Genomic DNA, 17,950 nt, shown 5'->3' with positions numbered 1-17,950 from the left:
CACCTCAATATGTTTCCTATGTAAGTACTGTTTTGCCACAAAATTTTAGGTTAAACTCAAGAATGATCAAGTCTGCTCTAAAAGCTAGTGTCTAAAGCCATTCAGTATTTGATAACAGTGGTTGAGGGTGGTTGTTCTTATTCAGAAAAATTTCAATTTTGGTCCCGAGCTAAGAAACTTGCAGTAACATTTTATGGTATCACTGCTAAGTCATTGAATTGTGGCTTGGTAGAGCAAGTCAGGATAGTCAGCTTCTATTTCTGACAAAAACTCACAAAACTAATGATTGTTAAATCCATGAGAATAAATGAAGTTCACCATTGATAACACCAGTTTTGTAATGTATGATAGATTGAAGTATTTTGTGCAAAGTACCTACTGATGAATCACAATTGGTTTATGCCTTTTTATGTTCTGCATGTATTTTTACTATCAGTTGTAACAGATCTTAGCTGATTCTATCTCAAGTTGTACTGAATTAGTGTTTTCTCATCTTCTTTGAAAATATCCTCTTCTGTAGTTGTTTGATGCAGACCAGTCACCGAGACTAAATTTTCAGTCCAACTTGGCATGGATTTCTTGAATAAACAACAACTGAACAGTATGGGTAACATCTGTTTACTCATCAAGAGCCTGGAAAATCACTCAAAATCATCTGCATTGTTTTTAATTGACTATCAACATTGCTCCAATGTCCTCAACTCTGAGCAACTGTTCTCACTCAAAGACTATGAGTCTTAAACAAGTTTGTTTTCTGGACACATTTCTTTGGCTGCTTCAATTAAACATAATTAATTCACAAGTAATAAATGTCTTTCTCTGCTTGGATAACAAATGAGCCACTCAGAAACTTACTTTGGTTGCAGCTTCATTTTCATTTTTCATGAAGAAATTGTGAGAATGTTAGATTGTTAGAGATCATTAAAAATACCTAATTTTGGGGGCGCCTGGGTGGCTCAGGTCATGATCCCAGGGTCCTGGGATTGAGCCCCGCATTGGGCTCCCTGCTCAGTGGGAAGCCTGCTTCTCCCTCTCCCACTCCCCCTGCTTGTATTCCGTCTCTGTCAAATAAATAAAATCTTAAAAAAAAAAAACCCAAAAACCTAATTTTTCTGACCATTGCTTTCCTATGAGGGATAATGTGATGAGTGCTTAGTGTGGTAGTGCCAAAGCATACTGTATTCTTTCGGCAGAGCTACAGTGCTATTCTATAATAAACATGTTTTTGGGCGCCTGGGTGGCTCAGTTGGTTAAGCGACTGCCTTCGGCTCAGGTCATGATCCTGGAGTCCCTGGATCGAGTCCCGCATCGGGCTTCCTGCTCGGCAGGGAGTCTGCTTCGTCCTCAGACCCTATCCCCTCTCAGATGTTCTCTCTCTCTCAAATAAATAAATAAAATCTTTAAAAAAAAAAAAAAAAAAAACATGTTTTGCCACCTAATTTGGTTAAAATAATTCACACTCCACTATGCCCTAAAAGCATGACATTCAAAATTCACTTTTTTTCTCTCTTCTTGTTTTTGTTTGATGTGAGGAGTATGCACTGGTAAAAAAATTAAAGTTTAAGGTTTTTAAATAAAATGCTACAATACGGAGATATGCATAGAGCTGGGAATGCTGTCATGTTCCAACCACATCACTGCAGTGTGTCAAGCAGCATGCCAAGGGGTAAGACATGAGGGTGCCACATACACTTTCTGTCACAACTACTCAACTCTGCCATCATTGCCCAAAAACCGGTGTAGGCAATCTATTTTTAAAAATGAGTGTTTCTGGGGCGCCTGGGTGGCTCAGTTGTTAAGCGTCTGCCTTTGGCTCAGGTCATGATCCCAGGGTCCTGGGATCGAGCCCCACATCGGGCTCCTTGCTTCACGGGAAGCCTGCTTCTCCCTCTCCTTCCACCCCTGCCTGTGTTCCCTCTCTTGCTGTGTCTGTGTCCAAAAAAAAAAAAAAAAAAGAGTTCCTGCATTCCAATGTTAACTATGAACACTCAATTTGAAATCCAGAAAATTTTCATGTTCCACAAAGTATTTTTTCAACCACTTAAAAATATGAAAGCCATTCTTAGCTTGTAGGCCATACAAAACATAGTGAGCCAAATTTTGACTGTAGGGTATAATTTGCTGACTCTTGATCTAATGTATTGATTAAAAACAAAAAAAAGATCTGGAGTGCCTGGGTGCCTCAGTTGGTTAAGCATCTGTCTTTGGCTCGGGTCATGATCCCAGGGTCCTGGGATCGAGTCCTGCATCGGGCTCCCTGCTCCACGGGAGGCCTGCTTCTCCCTCCCCCACTCCCCTTCCTTGTGTTCCCTCTCTTGTTGTGTCTCTCTCTGTCAAATAAATAAATAAATAAATAAATAAATAAATAAATAAATAAAATTTAAGGAATGGAAATTTCATAGTGCCCTAGTCATAAAATATCTCTTTCAGGGAAATTTATAATACTATGTGCACATATTAGAGAAGAGGAAAAGTCTCAGAACAATATTCTAAGCTCCCATTTAAGAAACTAGAAAAAGAGGGGCGCCTGGGTGGCTCAGTCAGTTAAGCGTCTGCCTTTGGCTCGGGTCATGATCCCTGGGTCCTGGGATTGAGTCCCGCATCGGGCTCCCTGCTCCACAGGATGTCTGCTTCTCCCTCTCCCACTCCCCCTGCTTGTGTCCCCTCTCTGGCTGTGTCTCTCTCTGTCAAATAAGTAAATAAAATCTTTAAAAAAAAAAAATAGATACAAGGTAAAGAAAATAAATAGCATGTTCTTTATTCTCTGTAGATTTATGAAGGTTTTAATCATCCTAGAAAAAAATAGTGACAGTAGTAATCAAGAGCAAAATAAGACCTCCTTAATTTTGATTATAATCTATTCTAGTTCACTAAATTTCTTTCCTAAGACCACCAAGTTTCCAGAATCCCCAGTCTGTAGAGTTCAACCTAGGCATTTGTAGGAGAAATGACAGTAAGTAGGAGGCCCAGGGATGAGAGATTTGCTGTGCCAAAGGAAAAGCAAAGATCAAAAAGTAATTTGAATGAACACAATTGTCAAGAATCAGGGAAGCAGGAGGGAAAGTTGCTTGGCTTAGCGAGTGGTTAGAGGGCAGTGAGTTAGATATTGTAATTAGTCTGCTAGTCAGGAGTTCCTCTTCTCCTTATAACTCTCCTTATTTTTGTATAGATAACTATACTACCCCAATGTAGCACATGTACTTTGGGGGAAGCCAACTCCATCACTGGCTCTAGTAGTCAGGCCTAAGTGAACCATAATCCCACTCAAAAGACAGAGTTTTAAAAGATGGGCACTTAACTTAGTTAGGACCTATGGGACACAAAGAACAGTTTTGGGAGAATATCTGAAAAGCTCCCTCACTCCCCCAGAAACAACCCAAGCACAGTCTAAACAAGGAGGCAAAGCACATGGACTTCCATGAGTCAGTCTTAAGATAAAGCTGATACCATCTGGGACGCAAAATGCAAACAAGCAGATCTTTGATGATACCATGGAGTATGTAGGTCATACCTACTCTAAAACTGCCACACTACTGCCAAATTTCTCCTTTATTATTTAAGTAAATTTGCCCAGGATTTTTTCCTCTTGCAACCAGAAACATCTTAATATATCAGAGATGCAAAGACTCCTGATTCATCACAGAGAAACTTGAAAATATTCAACAGATGAGGTTATTAAGGTTAAATTCATATTCTTAACAGAAGTTGTTGTTATGTGCATTTACTCTAAGGCTGCAACTATTCATGAGCCAAGTGACAAGAGCAGAAATCCTTGATGTACAACCTTAGAGGAAATCATGTTAAAAAAACTATAAATGGGTGAATATACCTACCAGTTTGATCAGGACAGTCACAATTCACACTTATTTTCCTGCCATCATTATTACTAGAAGCCCATAATGCTCTAAAGCATGTTTTTTGGATTTGTAAAATATTCTCTTCAGAAAAGTAACAGTAATCCAAGGAAATGGCTGGAGACCTTTAAAAGGTAAAACGATTCCATCTTTAAGAACTGTGATTGGTTTATGAAGAAAGTGTACTAGGAAAAATGTCTGTGTCTATGAAGAATTAATACTTTCGGGTGTCATTTTTTATTATAATTACATTACTGTAATTTCCTTCTACTGAACTGGTGCTATGGGGATGAATACTTGGGTCACAGGGACCCTCATCTGTAATAAGAACAAGGTAATTCTTACGCACACATAACAGGGAGCAAGATTTGAAAGCACTGGCAGGTTCTTAAATACACAGATACTTATTCTATTATCTGCCACTATGTCTAGAATACCTCTGTCCTCCAAACTCATTTATTTAGGTTCTAATTTCTTTAGTCCTCTATTAAACTAGACTCCTACCACACTACCCACTAATGATAATATCTTATCAGAAGGGAACTGGCATTGGCATTTGGAAACAAAGCCCCCAGGACAGGAGCAAGATGGAGTCAAGAAAGAAGAAGGGGTACCTGGTGCTCAACAAGAGGCTGAAAAGTCAGGCTCTGCTTAGGGCATCCATGGCCTAGCTTACTTAAGCAACCCCTGTCATTTGTACCTTTGTTTTCCTCCACAGATAATTCCACCTCAGAAGTCACAAAAGCTTGGAAAAAACCATACTTAATACTTATTATTGCTTTAGTACTACTTTCAAAGACTGTGTTCGTTTGGCTTTATGATGCTGTGATTTTTGTATAAACACACACACTGGTTAGATAATCAAGGTTCGGGGTAAAAGGCAACCAGATAACCTTTTCCCACAAGATGGCCAGCACTTTCAGCGTCTTTCTGCACAGATGAGATAGGGCTGGGGTTGCAATGTCATGCCTAATCTGGGCTTCAGATCTGGAACCAGCCCGTGCGGGAAATGCAAGTGAAACCGCTGGAGCAATGCTGTGAAAAACAGGAACATCTCCATCCGAGCCAGCTGCTCTCCAAGGCAATGTCTTTTCCCTAAACAGAAAAGAACAGACACAATTTTTTAAAATCCATAGTATTTACCAAAATTTACGTCTACTATATGGGTACCATTCAGGAAATCTGGTATTTAAAGAAAGTTAGAGGCAGTTATGTTTATTAAAGAGAATAACAATTGGCACTTCAGCTCCCAGAGCCCATTTCTTTACCTTCTCTTGTCAGATCATGGGCTTCTGTAAGCTTATTAATCCACTTCCACACTTCCCTTGGACTTTGCAACACAGCCCAAGATATGCCATGAAAGATCCAATCTCAGGCATGCCATTTTGTTCTAGATCCAGGAGAAGTGTATTTCATTTCAAATGACTAAATGTGAACCCTTCCCCAATGAAAGGAAGAGTTTTCAGTCTGTCTTCCATGGGTCTCGTGGTCCGTGGACTTTTTCACAGACAGCAAGAGGAACCAAGCAATATTTTTGGAGATGAGGTACAATAAATAAGGAGCCAAAAGAGCTATGTTTCAGTTGCACTTCAAATTCTGATGTCATTTCTTCCCCCGGGTCTCAGTTTCTCAAGCTACCTATTACCGACTTCTAGCTCTACAAGTTTTGATTACAAGCTCAAATCCACAAGCAAAAAAGTTTCAGAAGAAGCCAGAGCTTCTCAACCATTTCTTTCTAGTTACTAAGTGTTGAGGAGAAACAGGTGTTAATGACTTTCTAATTAAACCAGTCTCTCCTGTAAGAATCAATGCTGTGTTTTCAGAGTTGGAATCTTTAATTCTACAACAGAATATTTCAGATTAAGATGTCATACATGATCAACCATTATCCTGTCCCAAAGTCGTGTCTCTGTGAAAGTTCTCTTACCTAGGGAAAAAGGAACCAAAGCCTCCTTCTTGGCAAAATATCCACTGCTGTCCAGAAATCGCTCAGGAGAGAATATTTCTGGGTTTCTCCAGTACTTTTCATCAAAGTGTACAGAATAAAGGTTGGTAATTACTGTTGTGCCTTTAGGAATGGAATAACCACGTACAACTGCATCTTCAGAGGTTGCATGGAAAATCCCTAATGGCACTATAGTACAGAATCTTAAAACTTCATGCAAAACTGCCTCCGTATAAGGCATTTTGCTTTTGTCATCCCAAGAAGGCTTCCCAGTGGGTCCCATAACTAAATCGATCTCTTTCTGAACTTGTCCTGTCAGAGAAAAAGTGTTCAAGTTATTATGCAATTCTTAGAACTATATCCAAAGTAATTTCCCTTTGGGTAACCTATAATAAGTCAACAAGGTATGGTTACAACCAGATTCGGATTTTTCATTATCTGGGAGTTCTACCTAAAAATATGCCATCTATTGTGTGCCACCAGAAAGCAATGCTCTGAGTACCTTTGCTGTGAAAAAAACACTAAAAGTAATAAAAATAAAAATTAAACAAACCTACAATTGAAATAATATCACTCTCAGCGAGGGAAATAGTGAAACATAAAACTTGAATTAAAAAAAAAGCAGGGTTCAGGTCCCAGCTCTGCCACTTCCAAGGGCTGATCTTGGGCAAGGCAGCTAGTTAGCCTTTTCCCTCATTTTTATAAAACAGGCATAAGACCTATCTCTGAGGTTTTTACACGACTTGAGAGAACAGATGTGAAACTCTTTATAACTATGAAATGTTGGGGCGCCTGGGTGGCTCAGTCGTTGGGCGTCTGCCTTCGGCTCGGGTCATGGTCCCGGGGTCTGGGGATCGAGCCCTGCATCGGGCTCCCTGCTCCACAGGAGGCCTGCTTCTCTCTCTCCCCCACTGTGTTCCCTCTCTCGCTGTGTCTCTCTCTGTCAAATGAATGAATAAAATCTTTATTAAAAAAAACAAACTATGAAATGTTTTTCTTCTTGGCTAGCACAGCAGAAATTCCTAAATAAAATGCTTTGTACATAGCCAAAGACTCTAAAACATGTGTGAGCCCTAAATGTAGGGACAGTCCTGAGATCAAGAGGATCCTCACCTTGAATGTTAGGATAAAGGGCCATGAAAAGAATTGCCCACCGTAGCACATTGGTTGTAGTTTCGGTTCCAGCAATGATGAGTTCACCCACGGAAAAAATGAGGTTTTCTTTGGAGAAAGTACATGATGGGTCATTTTTACCTTGATACATCTCATCTAAATAAGCATCAACAAAATGCTGAGGTGACTGAGGCTTTCTGTTGATGGAAGCTTTTTCAATAAGCCTGGAGAGAAAATCATAGACCACAGCTGCATTTCTAAATAGCTGTTGATGTTTTCCAAAAGGTAAGATGCCAATCCATGGAAAGGCATTATACAGGAAGACTGAGGCACTGGCAGCCAGTTCCACATTTTCACTAAATAACTCAATCATGTGCTGAAAATCAGTGTCTTCGTAAGTGAATCGTTCTCCAAAAATGATCAGATTGGTTATGTTTGAAACAGCATTTGTTATTAACTGTTTAAAGTTAAATGGTCTACCTTTGTATGTTTCAATAAAATCAATAAAAAATTTGGTTTCTTCTAAGATTTTAGATTCAAAAGACTTTTGGCCATATCCAAAATAGCGAAAGCTATTTACAGCTAATTTTCTGTGATCAACCCATCCTCGGCCATATCTGGAATTGAGTAAGCCTGGAAAAAAAACAAAGTATTAAAAAAACTTTATCATTCCTACATTCCTGTATCTAACACCTGAAAATGCTATGGAGTAAAAAAGGATGGTTAGTCATTCTTCTCCAAATTATCTTTCTATAAAACTAAAACTAGACCAAAAAAAAAAAAAACCAAAAACTAAAACTAGACCTAGTGCTTAAGCCCTGTTCTTTGCTAATCATTAGCCACAGAATATTGTCAACAGATAAAGCTGGTCTTCTTTTTATCTGGAGACAGGCAGAAAAGACCTGTAATTCTCCTACCACAAGAAACTGGACAGTCCTATGTAATTCATCCTAGGTGAACTAGACCCGATGACTTTATTGTCTAGCTATTACTCTAAGCCTCATCTACAAAAGACAAACCACTGCATGTTCTCTGGGCAAATTTTATCTTGGACTAAGAAAACAACTGAAAACCATCCTTGTAGGATTAGAAAATTTTCTGTTTCTGTTTCTAGATTTTAGAACACAGATTCTCTCCTGTTAAAGGCATATGTTACCTAACAAGGTAACTCTGGAAGAGGCTAAGGAAGCCTGAATGAGGTGTCAGTGTGGTAGAAATACTCAAGAAAAAAGAAGGATACTATGAATTGAGTGTTTGTGTCCCAACAAAATTCACATGTTGAAGCCTAACCCCCAAAGTGATGGTATTAGGCGGTGGGGCCTTTTGGGAGGTAATTAGGTCATGAGGGTGGAGCCTCATGAGCTAGACTGGTGCCTTTATAAGAAACACAAGAAGAGATGACTGTTCTCAGCTGTGTGAGGATACAGGGAGAAGACATCTGTTTCCAAGCCGGGAAGTAGGCTCCTTCTAGACACCAGATCTCCTGGCACCTTAATCTTCGATTTCCCAACCTCCAGATCTGTGAGAATAAATGACTGTTGTTTAAGACACTAAGTCTGGTATTTTTACTAAAGCAGCCCGAACGAAGACAGGGCAAACATGAAACTCAAATTTCTAATGTTGATATTGCTGCCTTAAAGTTTCAGAGTCTCCACAGTATACTCTGCTCTTATGATGTGGCTACTATAGAATATATTCCTTTTAAATTATCAAGATGCACCCCTATGTTTATTGCAGAATTATTTACAATAGCCAAGATATGGAAGCAACCCAAGTGTCCATTGATAAATGAATGGGTAAAGAAGATGTGGTATATATATTCCAAATGGAATATAACTCAGCCCTAAAAAAGAATGAAATCTCGCCATTTGCAACAGCATGGATGGATCTAGAGAATATAATTCTAAGTGGAATAGGTCAGTCAGAGAAAGACAAATACCATTTGATTTCACTCATATGTGGACTTTAAGAAACAAAACAAAGAAAAAAGAGACAAACAATACAACAGATTCTAAAATATAGAGAACAAACTGGTGGTTACCAGAGGGGAGGTGGGTGGGGAGACGAGTGAAATAGGTGAAGGGGATTAAGAGTACACTTATGATGAGCACTAATATATGGAATTACTGAATCATTACATTGTATACCTGAAACTAATATGACACTGTTGTTAGTTATACTCGAATTTATTTTTTATTATTTTTTATTTTTTAAAGATTTTATTTATTTGACAGAGAGAGAGACAGCTAGAGAGGGAACACAAGCAGGGGGAGTGGGAGAGGAAGAAGCAGGCTCCCCGCAGAGCAGAGAGCCCGATGCAGGGCTCGATCCCAGGACCCTGGGACCATGACCTGAGCCGAAGGCAGACGCCCAACGACTGAGCCACCCAGGCGCCCCTATACTTGAATTTAAAAAGTGATTTGCAAAAAATTTAAAAAAAAATTACCTATCAAGAGAAAAACAGGGGTGGGGCACCTGGGTAGCTCAGTCATTAAGCGTCTGCCTTTGGCTCAGGTCATGATCCCATCGAGCCCCACATCGGGCTCCCTGCTCCGCAGGAAGCCTGATTATCCCTCTCCCACTACCCCTGCTTGTGTTCCCTCTCTCGCTGTGTCTCTCTCTGTCAAATAAATAAAATCTTTAAAAAAGAAAAAAAGAGAAAAGCAGGGGCACCTGGGTGGCTCAGGTGGGTTAAGCATCCGACTCGATTTCAGCTCAGATCACAATCTCAGGATTGTGAGATCGAGCCCCACCATCAGGCTCAGAGCTCAGCATGGGGTACACTTAAGACTCTCCCTCCCTCTCCCTCTGCCTCTCCCCACCATGCTCTCTCTCTCTCTAAATCAATCAATTTTTTTAAAAAAAGATTTTATTTATTTATTTGACAGAGAGCACAAGCAGGAGGGAGTGGCAGGCAGAGGGAGAAGCAGGCTCCCCACGGAGCAGGAAGCCTGATGCGGGGCTTGATTCCAGAGCTTGAGCCCAGGACCCTGGGATCATGACCTGAGCCAAAGGCAGACGCTTAACCGACTGAGCTACCCAGGTGACCCAAAATCAATCAATGTATAAAAAAGAGAGAGAGAGAGAGAGGAAAACAGTATCTTTAGCACATATATATAACATGCACTTTACTCAAAATTTCATTCATAATTGGTACATACATGTACCTTTGATGAAAAATGTTACGTTCTCTTGTGTACATGAGGTACCTATAAAATTTACATTTCAGCAACTTTTGTGCAACGGTTTTTGAATTTGGAGCTTATGATAAAGCTAACCATACAAAAGGGGGTCTTTAGTGCTGTGCAGCCATCTTACGTTCCCATAGTCCATTGTCTTTTCTATACTCCCAGATGACCATTCAACAAATACTCATTCAACATGTATTTATGGAGCACCTACCGTGCTCCAGGCAGTGTTCTAAGTGTCACAGATATATCAGCAAACAAAAGAGGCAAAGATGCCTACTCTCATGGACCTTACACACTAGTGACAACAGGCAAATGAATGAATTATTACAGCAAGGAAGGAGACACAGGGTGGTCAGGGAAAACCTCACTGAGAAACTGACATAAGTAAAGATACAGTACATGAGGGAGTGAGTCAAGCAGATATGCAGGGAAAGATCCTTGCTTCGAGGGAACAGCTAGCACAAAGCCCTACAGCAATGTATGCATATGAGATACATGTACAAGAGGATACAGAGGAGCCTTGTGATAACTCTGTGCTGGCCAAGCATGGGCTGAGCCCACTTATAGGGCAACTTTTACCCAAAGTGTGGGCTTTGAATTCTCAGTTCCAAGTTCAGTGCATATGTATTTACAAAAACACACAATTTTCTACTTCTTTTTCTCTTACTGTTTTTTGAAAATATCAAGTCAAATGCTTATTTCATCTTTATGATAAAAATAGTCCAAACTACAAAACTATAGCTTTGAAAAATATATAGCATATACTTTATCCCAAACGTTACCCTGATAACATCATCTTTCATTTTCACAATTTCTTTAAAGGTCTTCTATTATAATTGTGTCATAATTTCTTCTTTGGCCTAAGTATTATTGAAAAGAGTATTAAGAAGCTGGAAATTTGTGTTTTATTTTATTGCTTTCAAGTATCATTATCCTCTGGCCTAACAATTTGTCCTTTAAAACTGCTGTTTTCTTTGCATTAGTTGATTTGCTTTGTAATTCAATATATGGTTAATTTTTATTTTCTTTTCAATTCTTTAGTCTATGTAAGGCAAATTTTGTTACATTTTCCTTTGAAATTGAGTGTGAAGCTCTCATTAAATTAGAGAGTTTTGGACATCATCATTGTAAAACCCTTACACTATTAAGTATTAAAACCACTGTATCTGACTTCAACATTCTAATTTAGGCTTTCTGCTCACCAATTCTGTTAACCTTCAGCCTTCCTCCCTTGTTGAATATCAAATCATCCAATGCTGATCAACACTAAACCAAACAGAAGCTAGTCCTTTACACAAATCCCACAATTCTTCATTTACATGTCATACTGGTTAGTAGTTAAGAAAGGCTGCTTCACATTCTATTCTGATGGTAAAAATGTCACCAAGTACTCAAGACTGGCTTTAAAAACCACTCTTGATTCAAGTGTGCATGCACATGTGTGTTCCTAACTTGCTTCACAAAACTTGCAGGTATCATTAAATGCTAATTCTTTAAAACATTATTTACAATATTTATTAGACAGAATTACAACAGCAAAATGAGCATGTACTGGTTTAAAATATGGGTGTAATGCAGCCTGAAAGGTCTTCAAATATTAAGTTCTGTAACCTAAATTAATTCTTTTTTTTTTTTTTTAAAGATTTTATTTATTTATTTGACAGAGAGAGAGGCAGCGAGAGAGGGAACACAAGCAAGGGGAGTGTGAGAGGGAGAAGCAGGCTTCCTGCGGAGCAGGGAGCCCGACACGGGGCTCGATCCCAGTACCCCGGGATCACGACCTGAGCCGAAGGCAGACGCTTAACGACTGAGCCACCCAGGCGCCCCAGTAACCTAAATTAATTCTTTCCTGCTAATCAGTACAACAGAACCTACACTCTAAATACTAAAGTTACATCAAATAAGTAGTGTAATTTAAAATAGTAAATCACTAAATAGGTGAAAATAAACATACCTCCCATTTTTGTCATCTTCATGAATAAAGGAAGGCATGGTCTGTCTGCAAAAATCTCACTTTGATGAACAAGGCATTCCTTTACTACATCATAGCCATTTAAAACCACAGCTGATATACCTCCAAGATCTAAACTGAAGATCTTTGAGAAGAAAAGAAAAACAACATTTAAATGACAAAATGGAGAAATATAACTATGGAAATCCACCCGTGCTAAGCCCAGTTCTCCCAGTATTTGTTACTTCCCTGAAAATGGAAGGATTTATTATTCAACTGACAATGTTTTGAGTGCCTTCTCTCTACAAGGCATAGCAAACACGATTTCATTACCCGGTTAGTGCCTAAAGACATAATCTTATAAATGGTATAAGGAAGAGAGTACTGGGCTCATTAAGCCTGGGTTCTAGTTTAAGCTTTGTCATTAAACAAATATAGGACCCTGGGCAGAACCCTTAACCTTTTTGGCTTCAGGGTTGCCACAGAAAATATGATACTTGATTCAGATGCTCTTTTAAGATTCATACCAACTCAATGCATTCAATGAGCTCTAGGAATCTCTTTTTATTTCCAAGATAAATGAGGAAGCAGCACCATCTATATATTATTACTCCAGGCTTAGATAGGGGAGGGAATTAACTGAGAGATAAATTTGAAGTATAAACATGTTATAATTAGGCTCATTTGTATTTGGGTCTCTGAATTCCATGAAGTTAACAAAGATGGCCCCTAAGGGAATCTGACCCTGGAGAAAAGGCATTTACCACATAGGCACAGGCGGGTGCCCCTCAGCTAAAGGGAAGGCAAGACAGAAGATCCATCCTATGCCTTGCTGGAGCTTCTCATGTGCTTCACGTCAGGTTCACTTACAATAGAACACCTCCTGTAGTCTATTCTAGCTAGTCCAATGAGGGAACAATGCTACTTTATCAGTGGGGTGCAAAGACTGCTTATCTTCATCCTCTCAGGGCCTGGCTGAGAGCTTTTTAGGGCCAAAATACTGAGTCAACTCTCATCTCTTTGCAAATAAGTAGAGCAGATTTAACTATGGCTTACAATACTTTGGGGGGGAAAAACCCAAATAGAAGTTTAATGGAAAACATAAGTTCAGCAGAAGTAATTACAGGAAAAAAACATGATGAAGACCTCCAAGTAGTAGCAGAAGCAACCCACTTAACAACGGAGTCTTTGGCAAAGGAATAGGCTCTGCCGACCAAGCAATAGGAACATCCAGAACCTTGGGGAAGTAGCATGGACTGCGCGTGACAAGCAGTGGTATTAGTCAAAAGTGGCAGTGTAAGAGTTTCAGTGCCAAGAGAATGGCTACCAGCTGAGCAAATGTGGGGCTCTTTCAGTTCCCAAAGCAGTAATGGAATGGTCTTAAAGTCGTTTCCCAGAAGTGTAATTTTAACAGATAGAAAGTGAAAATGCCTCCTCTTGTGTGTCTTCTCTAATCTCAATACTCTCTACTCTAACACTCTTGACACCAGCTGTATGGGTTTTCCACACCTCAGCAATTCTGGGACACCAGCTAGGTGTCCTAGAATTTAACTCAATTCTGACACTACCTACCTGGAGATCCCCCAAGTTAAGAGCTCAGTCCCATAGGACTGCTCCCTATCTCTACTTCAGATGCCATTCCCAAGTCCAGGTGCTTCTGACCAACAGGCTATAAATCAGAGGTTCCCACGACCTCTCCTCCTTGGGTCCCATTAATATGCTAGAGTGGCTCAGAGAATTCAGGAAAATAATTACTAGATTAACAGTTTATTATAGAAGGATACGACTCAGGAACAGCTATATGGAAGATATGCATAGGGAAGGTATGGGGAAAGGGGAGGGGAGCGGAGCTTCCATGTTCTCCCCAGGCATGCTCTCTATCCTCTACTCACCTCCACCTGTTCACCAACATGGAAGCTCTCTGAACCCCGTAATTCAGGAATTTTTATGGATGCTTTATTACCTAGGCACAATTAATTACATCGTGGGCCACTGGTGACTGCTTCAACTTCCAGCCCCTCTCCCTTTCCCAGAGGTAGTGGGGGTATGACTGAAAGTTCCAACCCTCTAATCATGATTAGTTCTCCTGGCAATAAACTCCCATTCTAGGGACTGTCCAAAAATTCCTTCAAGGTAAACTCAGGTGTGGTTGAAAGCGGTTTGTCATGAATAACAAAAGACACCTTCATTACTTTTAACACTTAGGAAATTCCATGGAAAGGAACAAAAACCAAATATGTATTTATTATAAATCACAGTATCACAGCAGGAAAGGATGGTATCAGTGAATAGGCACCTGTTCTGATGCAGGACAACAAGACCGATGGAGGATGGTAGAAGACCCTGGGATTGAAAGCTGTGTTAATATGGAGCAAGAACAAACAGGAGTCATATTGCAGGGTAAAGCTATCAGGTGTGGACAGTATGGATTACAAAGACCAAGGAGGAGCCATGGTTTGCGCAAGTTGTTATACAATCCACCTTGACTCAAAAATTTGGTCCCTATTTGAGGGTAAAACTGGGGAAATTGTCATTTGAACTAGCATCTATTCTGGTATATGCTGTTTTCAAGGACTTTTGGTAAAGGTCTGTGAAACACTTTCCTTCCCTTCTAGAAGTCAGTCTGTGATCATCAAGTTTCTTCCCCTCCCTGCAAACCAGCTCTGCCCACAATTTTTCACTGTCTCAGGTAATGAGCACTCCATTCATCCTTCCAGCTGTTCAGGACCCAAACTACTGCCTGTGTCGACTCTATTTTTCTCCCCAGCCCCACATCACTGCTTAGAGTCACGTTGCTCCTATTTTCAGAATATAAACAGGAGATGGCAATTTCTTACCCTTCCATCCCTAACACTCTGATCCAAGCCACCTTCATTTTCCCTCATGTTATCACAACAGCCTCTCAACTTGTCTCTTTATAGGTGATTCTCAATATTACATACTCCTGATTCATGGCCTTTGTGCGTGTTCTTTTGGCCTGGAATTTCTTCCCCTAGTTATTCCTAGAGTTTACTCCTTCATTTCCTTTAAGCCTTTGCTCCAATGTCTTCTTTGCAGTAAGGCCTGCTCTTCCTCAGTTAAAATTCTACCCCTTAGCCTTCTCCATCTCCCTTCCCCTAATTTAGTTAACTTCACACTCTGTACTCTGATGTATTATATCATTTACTTATTCTATTTATATTGTCCATCTCCTCCCCGTCCACCTCAGCCCCCAGGAGAACATAAGCTACACCAGGACAGGGATTTTTACCACTGTTTTGTTTACTACTATATCTTCACACCTAGCACAGTACGTAGCAGATGCTGATAACTGCTAAGTATATGCTGAATTACTGAATAGTGGTGAAGACATACATTTAAGTATACTATTACACAACACCATGGGTGAAGGGCTAGTAAGAGAGGGATGTGAAAAGTGCCATTGATGAAAACTGATAAACACTTTTCAACCTTTGCTTGGGCTGTTTTCTCATTTGAAATGCCTCCCTTGACTGCCATACTGTCCAAACCATACCATGTCTTTAGGGAATATCCTCTACGAAGCCTTTCTTGGTGCACTCTCCTTCTGTTTATTCTGGGGATGCAAGACTGTTTCAATATTCAAAAATCAATCCAAGTGATGCACCACATTAACAAAATGAAAGATAAAAATAATATGATCACTTCAACAGATGCAGAAAAAGCATTTGAAAAAATTCAACATCTGTTCACAAGAAACCTCTCAACAAAGTGGGTTTAGAGGGAATATACCTCAATATAATACAGACAATATATGACAATCCCACAGCTAACATCATACACAATGGTGAGAAATTAAAAGAGTTTTTCCTTTAAGATCAGGAACAAGACAAGGATGTCCACTCTCACCACTTTTATTCAACATAGTACTGGTAGTCCTAGCCACAGCAATCAAACAATAATAATAATAAAAGGCGTCAAAATTGGTAAGAAAGAAGTAAAACTATTTGTAGATGACATGGTACTATACATTGAAAACCCTAAAGACTCCACCAAAACACTATTAGAAGTAACAAATGAATAAGTAAAGTTGTAGATCACAAAATCAATATACAGAAATCTGCTGCATTGCCATAACTAATAATGAAGTAGCAGAAAAAGAAATTAATAAAACAATTCCATTTATGGTAGCACCAAAAATAATATCTAGGAATAAATTTAACCGAGGAGGTGAAAAACCTGTACTCTGAAATCTATAAAACACTAATAAAAAAAAAAAAATTGAAGATGACACAAATGGAAAGATATTCCATGTTCATGGATTGGAAGAACCAATATTGTTAAAATGTCCATACTACCCAAAACAATCTAAAGATTTAATGTAACTGCTATCAAAATACAAACAGCATTTTTCACAGAACTAGAAATCCTAGAACAAATAATCCTAAAATTTATATTATATAAAAGACCCTGAAAAGCCAAAGCAATCTTGAAAAACAAAACTGGAGGTATTACAATCCCGGATTTCAAGATTTATTACAAAGATATAATAATCAAAATACTATGATCCTGGCACAAAAATAGACACATAGATTAATGGAACAGAAAAGAGGGCCTAGAAATAAACCCACGATTATATAGTCAATTAATCTACAACAAAGGAGGCAAGACTATGCAATGGAGAAAAGACAGTCTCTTCAATAAATGGTGCTGGGAAAACTGGATCAATACATGTAAAGAATGAAACTGGACCATTTTCTTACACCATATAAAAAATAAACTCAAAGTGGATTAAAGACCTAAATATGAGTCCTGAAACCATAAAAATCCTAGAAGAGAAGATAGAGAGTAATCTCCTAGTCACTTCCTTAGCAATTTGTTTATGGATAGGTTTCCTCAGGCAAGGGAAACAAAAGCAAAAATAAACTATTGGGACTACACCAAAAGAAAAACTTTTACACAGCAAAGGAAACCATTAAAAAAACAAACAAAAACAACAACAAAAAAACCTGAAAAGGCAACCTACTGAATGGGAGAAGGTATCTGCAAATGATATATCCAATAAGAGTTTGATATCCAAAATATATAAAGAAATTGTACAACTCAACACCAGAAAAATAATCTAATTAAAAATGGGCAGAGGACCTGAATAGGCATTTTTCCAAAGAAGACATACACATGTCGTAAGACACATGAAAAGATGCTCAACATCACTAATCATCAGGGAAATGTACATCAAAACCACAATGAGGTATCACCTTATACCTGTCAGAATGGCTAGTATCTGGGGTGCCTGGGTGGCTCAGTTGATTAAGTGTCCCTCCTCTTGATCTCAGCTCAGCTCTTGATTTCAAGGTTGTAAGTTCAAGCCCCAAGTTGGGCTCCACGCTGGGCATGGAGCCTACTTAAAAAAAAAAAATGGCTGGTATCAAAAAGAAAAGAAATAATAAGTGTTGGCAAGGATATGGAGAAAAAGGTACCCTTGTACACTGTTACTGAAAACGTAAATTGGTGCAGCTACTGCAAAAACAGTATGGAAGTTCCTCAAAAAATTAAAATTAGAAATAGTATACAGGGGCACAGGGGTGGCTCAGTCAGTTAAGTGTCTGACTCCTGGTTTTAGCTTAGGTAGTGACCCCAGGGTCGTGGGATCAAGCCCTGAGGCCAACTCTGTGCTCAGCAGGGAGTTTGCTTCCCCTCTCCCATTGCCCCTCCCCCAATGGCGTGTGCCCGTGAACACTCTCTCTCTAAAATAATCTTAAAAAAGATAGCATACAATTCAGTAATTCCACTACTGGGTATTTGTCTAAAGAAACTGAAAACACTATTTCAAAAAGATATATGCACTATGTTTATTACAGCATTATTTACAATAGCCAAATATATGGAAGCAATCTAAATGTCCATCAATAACATGAATGTATGAAGAAGATGTGAT

General features: G+C 39.2%; 1 protein-coding gene across 2 annotated transcripts; it reads right to left on the bottom strand.

Annotated features, from left to right (window-relative positions):
- Positions 1–2,733: 2,733 nt before the first annotated feature.
- Positions 2,734–17,421, bottom strand: CYP2R1 (cytochrome P450 family 2 subfamily R member 1). Of its 2 annotated transcripts, XM_081798538.1 has the most exons (5): positions 17,278–17,421; positions 12,058–12,199; positions 6,913–7,545; positions 5,782–6,111; positions 2,734–4,949 (listed from the first exon to the last, which is right to left on the bottom strand). In XM_081798538.1, the coding sequence occupies exons 2-5, from the start codon at positions 12,077–12,079 to the stop codon at positions 4,774–4,776; spliced, it is 1,161 nt and encodes a 386-aa protein (XP_081654664.1). In that variant the 5' UTR covers positions 12,080–12,199; positions 17,278–17,421; the 3' UTR covers positions 2,734–4,773. The 2 variants fall into 2 exon arrangements, with proteins under 2 accessions (XP_081654664.1, XP_081654665.1); XM_081798539.1 differs by lacking the exon at positions 17,278–17,421 and having other exon boundaries at positions 12,058–17,224.
- Positions 17,422–17,950: the final 529 nt, after the last annotated feature.

The sequence above is a fragment of the Leptonychotes weddellii genome, chromosome 11, assembly GCF_054177405.1.
Source record: "Leptonychotes weddellii isolate Sample4059 chromosome 11, ASM5417740v2, whole genome shotgun sequence".
In the NCBI taxonomy this organism is placed as follows: Eukaryota; Metazoa; Chordata; class Mammalia; order Carnivora; family Phocidae; genus Leptonychotes; species Leptonychotes weddellii.
This window is presented reverse-complemented; position numbering and strand designations above follow the sequence as displayed.

What these genes read in the sequence shown, in the direction of transcription:
- CYP2R1 (XM_081798538.1), bottom strand. Translation starts at nt 12,079, where the DNA reads ATGAAGATGACAAAAATGGGAG. An exon ending in GAAGATGACAAAAATGGGAG is followed by an intron (nt 7,546 to 12,057) that starts GTATGTTTATTT and finishes TTTTTTTTCCAG; the next exon opens with GCTTACTCAATTCCAGATAT. An exon ending in TTTGGTTCCTTTTTCCCTAG is followed by an intron (nt 4,950 to 5,781) that starts GTAAGAGAACTT and finishes TTTTCTGTTTAG; the next exon opens with GGAAAAGACATTGCCTTGGA.